This window comes from Chinchilla lanigera, unplaced genomic scaffold (genome assembly GCF_000276665.1).
Source record: "Chinchilla lanigera isolate Chin_1 unplaced genomic scaffold, ChiLan1.0 scaffold00083, whole genome shotgun sequence".
Classification (NCBI taxonomy): domain Eukaryota; kingdom Metazoa; phylum Chordata; class Mammalia; order Rodentia; family Chinchillidae; genus Chinchilla; species Chinchilla lanigera.
In genome coordinates this window covers 3,693,450-3,699,341 of record NW_004955484.1, presented here as the reverse complement: position 1 = coordinate 3,699,341, position 5,892 = coordinate 3,693,450, and the positions used below count along the sequence as shown (strand labels likewise).

Here is a 5,892-nt window from a genome sequence, read left to right as displayed (position 1 = left end):
AACAGTTTTATTATCTATGTGTGTATCCTTAAAATGCCTGACTTTATTGATTATCCAAGATTTTAAGCACCTAGTACTTTTAACTAGCATTTTTCTAGTGCTGGAAATAGGTAAACAAATTTTTTTAAATGTATTTGTCCTCATAGGGACCTTATTCTATGAGATTTTTCTCTGTCTTAAGCTTTGGTTTATCACTTCTCGGCCTTTTGGCTAAGATCAAGTGAAGCTTTGGTTTATAAAAAGACATTATTAAATATAATCTGGTACAATTTGATTTTTTCACTCAATAATGTGTTTCTAATACTCACCCACAGTAGCTATAATTCACCTGTTTTCACTACTGAGTAATATCATTTCGCTAACTATACTGAAAGCAAATTTCCATCTTCTTCCAAAACACATTTGGTCCCCCGACCCCCTCATCAGCAGTCTGCTGGTAGGAACAATCCAATGAATTTCCCCCTGTGTGTCTCCTGGTCCACAGATAGAAGTTTTCCTAAGAATTCTCCCAGGGATGGAATTGCTGGGTCATGGGCTACATGTGTGTTCAACTTTATAAAATAATGCTAATGTGTTCTTCTTGGTGCTTATTCCTGCCAGAGCTCTCTAAGAGTTTCCTGTGAAGCATATTTTCACCAAAACTGAATGCATTTTACCAATCTTGCAGTTTTAAAAATTCTTACTATGATCTTCATTTGAGTTTCCTGATGAATGATAAAGATGAGCATATTTCACTATTTTTATTTGTTCTTCATGCTTCCTCTTTTATGAGATGCCTCTTCGTATACGTAGCCTACCTTGCTATTGCTTTCTTGTCAGTTCCTTATAGTGTCATAGGAATAGACCTGGGGGCATGTGTGTAAGTAGAGAATAAGCAGGACAATTAGCCTCGGGGGTTATCTAATCCATCACATTCCCAGAAGTATAAGTCCATTTATAAATCCCATGTTCTCTTGGTCTTCCTACTGCATAGGGTTTTATCAGCTCATATAGCGAGCAAGTGTTGAAGGTTTACTATTTGCCTGGAATACCTGAGGTCTTTCAAAGAACCTTCCAGATACAGATCGCCCACCTGGACCCAGAAAAAGTCACTCTGAGTGGAGAGGGAATCTTTCCCCGGATCTGCCTGGATCTCCCCAGGAACCTCCAAGGTACCACTGCCCTTAGTCTTTTCCCACTGGGGTCTAATGGTACATTTTGGCTTTACTTCTTTGAAGATTTATTTATATACCTAGCAGTGCCTTCTGGTTCCCTTATGTGTTATTCCTCAATTGCTAGAAAAAAAGGGGCACAAAAGTTGAATTTGACTGAGTGTTATGAGATAAGCAATAACCTACGGTAGTACCAAACTAAGATCTCTGGCCAATTTTGCCATCGTTGAATTACATATAGAGGGATCAGAAAATTTCACCTCTAAAGGCTTTTCAGTCCAATGCATGTTCCTTTCAGTTCTCCCCAAATCCCTTCCCTAATGTCACTCTCACAGCTGTCTCCTTGATTGAGAAGGTGAGGGCTGACAAACTGCCAGGTATAGAATTCTCAAAACAGAACTGCACAGAAAAGTCCCTTATTTTGGAATCACATGCTTTGAAGGTCAAATGAGACGTTATTAGCTGCCTGCCACATGCCTGGTGCAGGCTTTTCTAGTCATATATGGCTTCCAGAGCCATCCATCTGTACCAAGCTGACATTTCTGCCTTGATAAATCCCCAAAGTCAACTGTAGACTCTCTGGCTTTTGCTTCCTGACAGGGAGCACTGGACCAAGGGTGAAGAACAACCTCTCATCATCTCCATGAACTCCTCTTGGAGCTTTTCAGAATCTGTTTTCCCTACAAACCTTTGGCTAGGCCCTTATTCCCCAGCCTTCCTTCTGCCCCACTCCTTCAAGTCACTAACTTATCTGCTCATGATCGTCTGTTAAATTCTACATGTTTGCTCCCTGAAGACATGAATATAAATGTTAATGCTAAGACCACTTTACACTGTAGTAGCTGGAGTTATGGCCAGAGGAAGGGGATTCCCACTCCACGAACAGTCATTCCTCAGTGTCCAAAAGGAATTGGCTCCAGGACCTTCCTTAGATGCCAAAATCCGTGGATGCTCCTTAAATAAAATGACATAAAATTTGCATATAACCTGTATACATCTTTTTGCGTACTTTAAATCATCTCTAGATGTCTTATAATACCTAAAACATTGTAAACACTGCAGTTGTGGTACTACTGTAATATACCTTGTGGCACTATATTGTTGGGGACAATGACAAGAAAAAAGTCTGTACATATTCATTACAGACACAGTTTTTGAACCATGGTTGTTTAAATCCACAGACACAGAAATTATAGGTACAAAGAAGCAACTATAATTCTCAGAAGGAAATCTTTTACCATATACTTTGAAAACTAGGTGCCCGACTGGTCTGATCAGGGCAGTAGATATAGTTTAATCAGTAAGGGCCTTAAAATAATTTAAACTTGTGTCATTAGTTTGTCATTTTGCTACAGTCTGCCACCGTCTCAGCTTTTCCTTGTGTTTTACAGTAGGTTCAATCACTTTACCTATTTTGCCCCCAAAGCATCAGAATTTGCTCTGGCTTCATGTGAATTTGAGTATCTAAAATCTCTCCACCAATTCCCTTCCTGGCTTATTTAGATTTAGTTAAAGCGACACAACCCAAATATATTCTTCTGTTAACTGAAATTTAAGAAACATGAAAACTGACTTAAAGAGTGAGCAGGTGCCCCAGTTTGACCAGCATTGGGTTGGGGGGGGGATCCCAGGACATAGAGGTTTCAGTGCTAGAACTGGAACAGTCCCAAGCAGTCCTGTTACTCCTTTGAAGTCTTTGAGAGTTAGCTGCTTCACTCAAGTTCAATTGCATGAAACTCAGAGAGGTCTCAGATATAAATGTCTCTCTCTGCAAGTAGAGGGGGAAAACATGGCAGGTAAAGCATCGAAAACTTCACTTCCTTTCTCACTTTACCCTGAACTGAGAGTCTGTGTTTGGGGCCTAAGTCACAGTTTTCTGACCACCCTGATTCCCTTCACTTTCCAACCACCACAGGCAATGAAAAATACAAAACCTTCTTGAATCAGGCCAGAAAAAATGTAGAAAAAGAGTACAACAAAAATGAAACTCACAATCACTCTGAGATGGTAACTGAGGAAGTGCCTGAGGATGACCCTTCCGAGGTAAGTCTAGCTTCCCTCTGCATGGACCATGTGTGGGGGGAAGGAAGGTGTATGCCAAGGTCCAGGGGCAAGAAGGATGCGAGGAAGAAAAGAGAAAGATATAGCTAAGGCGAGGAGGAAGGGTTGTAAAGGAAGCCAGATGAGCCTAAAAAGGTGGGAAGCCATTGGAGAACCTATTAAGGATTTTAGACTTTTTCCTGAGAGCAACAGGAAGCCATTGAATGTTTCAACCCAAAGGGTGGTATACTCACATTTACATCGTTGTAAGACCCGTCTAACTAATTTATGGAGGAAACAGGGTTTGAGGAACTGAGAGTCAGTTTTTTTAGAAAGCTGGTGGAATAACTCTAGGAAAGGGATGGATGTGGTGAAAATAATGGTGATGACAGTGGAGGTGGGGCAATTGGATGGGCTCAAGAATTATCCCACAAGTGGACTGGTCATGGATTAGGGATTGAATGGATATGGTGTAAGGCAGGGGTGACCTCCAGATCTCACAGTCAGATGACAAAGTGAGGAGATAGGAAATTCAGGAGAAGCATGATTTTATGGGAGGGGGAAGAAGAGAAATAAGTTCAAATGATCTATTGAACATGAGATTTTTGTGCATCAACCAGTAGAGAGTTAGAAACACTCCTAGGAGACTGGGGAAGAGAGATAAATTGAAGAAAGTGATTTGAGAATCATTGATGGTCACTGTAATTACAGGAAATGGTGAAATTTCCTAGGATGTGTAGAGAGTGAACAAGGGAGAGGGTAGATTTAGAATGGAGTTCTCCTAAAATAGACAAGTGAGATTGCATCAAGAATGGAGCCCTCTAGTATACCAACCCCTAGGTGGGGAAGAAGGGCAGCAAAGAGGTTCAGGAAGAATTGAAACCACATGGCACCACAGAGTGGGAGCCAGGGCAAAATGTGGTCACTGGAGGGAGGACGTGGACCAGCTTATAAACAAAGGCTGAGCTAGGAAGCAGCATAGAAAAGTAAAGTCCCAACATGTTCTACATCACCATCCCCTGAAATTCTTTTCCAAGAGTCTATTCCTAACCTAGAAGGCTGCTGTGATTTTAAAATGCAAACATGTGTGGGACTATCCATGAAAGAGTGAGATACATAGCTAGAGAGCCCTTAGGCTGGTCAAGAGGAGGTTCTAAAATGGGGAATATAGTAGTCAGCTTTCCCATCACTGAGATACGATACCTGACACCAGAGATTTTTAGGAGAGGTTTATTCTGGCTGTTGCTGAGGAGCACCATTGGTGTGTCCTCAGCTAACCACCTCCCCGGGATACTCCGCAGTGCATCCCTAAGACAGTTGTCTCTGGCAGTGTCTCCAATCTGGGTTTGGGTTTCTGTGAACTTGATGGCACGTGCAGAGCCAAGCCAGTCCTCCTGAGGAAGGCTCAGGCCCACTACTCCTGGCTCAAGAGCCAGGCACTGCTAGCTTTGCTGTCCTAGACTCCAAATAGCTGACAGCACTGTCCCAGTCTGTGTGACACAGCTTTAGCCCTCACTCCCTGCTTTCCCATTGTGCATTGCGTCACATGTGAACCTTCTCTACTGGACCCCAGATTAAGGTTTGTTCCTTCTCAGCTTTTTCAAGATTTTTCACTATTAAACCTGACCAACCCCTTAAAATCACCTTTAGATATCTTTTCCTAAAGTCATCCATGAAATATTTTTATTATATACAAAATGAAATACTCTTTCAATACTTTGAATTTTTTTAACTTTTTGTTTTTAAGTAATTATAGATTCAGAGGGAATTGCAAATCAATGTTTTCCCAGTGGTAACATCTAGTATGTTATCAAAATCAGGACATTGACATTGGGACAAGATATAAAGCTTACTTAGACTTCACCAGTTATATATGCATATGTGTGTAGTTCTGAGCAACTATATCACTCATGTAGATTTATTTAACCACCACCACAGTTACAAGTATAACTATTCTGTCACACATAGACTCCATGTATTTCATTTTTTTTATTTTAAAGAGAGTAGTAAATGAGAAACAAACAAAAAAACAATAGAACAGTAGCAGCATACCAGTATCACGAACATAAACAAATCAGAGCAAGAACATTCAAAGTGATACAGGGTCTCAAGACAAAATAATACGAATCAACAGTGGTTGTTACATTAATATCACTTTCCTCAACTACATTGCTCAGATTGCCAGATGTAAGAATGAAAGATTGCTTAAACCATTAAAGAGAATAAGAAAATAATTCTTTGATAAAACATTAGAGATAATACAGAGTATCAATAGACAAGATGATAGTTCACCATTGTAATTCCAGTGCATACTGTTACCTTCAAATCAGTTGCTCAGACCAACAGACACAAGCGTGCAAAATCGATCAGAACATAAAAAATTGTAAGCATTAACTGCTCATTTCAATACATCATCAGACATCAGCAATACAGTTATCATAGCTATTCATATATATATTTATATTTTGCCTTCCTTTTTTCTTTTTTTTTTTCTTTCCCTCCTCCCAGTCATTCCTTCCTTTGGGCAATTTCTTTCCCTTTCCTATCATCTATTGTACATTTTGAGTTTTACCTACTCTTTCAGGTTCCTACACGAAGGAGACAATATGATGTTTACACATGTGGGTCCGATTTATTTCACTTCTGAGTATGGTCTCTAGTTGCATCCATTTACCTATGAAAGCCTCGAGTTTATCTTTTT

General features: G+C 40.1%; 1 protein-coding gene across 4 annotated transcripts in view; it reads left to right on the top strand.

Annotated features, from left to right (window-relative positions):
- Positions 1 to 5,892, top strand: part of Hydin (HYDIN, axonemal central pair apparatus protein) — a 380,912-nt gene that overhangs the window by 249,466 nt on the left and 125,554 nt on the right. For all 4 annotated transcript variants that reach the window (XM_013503972.1, XM_013503969.1, XM_013503970.1 and 1 more), the window contains exons 29-30: positions 974 to 1,151; positions 3,067 to 3,194. In XM_013503972.1, the coding sequence (XP_013359426.1) occupies positions 974 to 1,151; positions 3,067 to 3,194 (306 nt within the window). The remainder of the gene's footprint in view (positions 1 to 973; positions 1,152 to 3,066; positions 3,195 to 5,892) is intronic.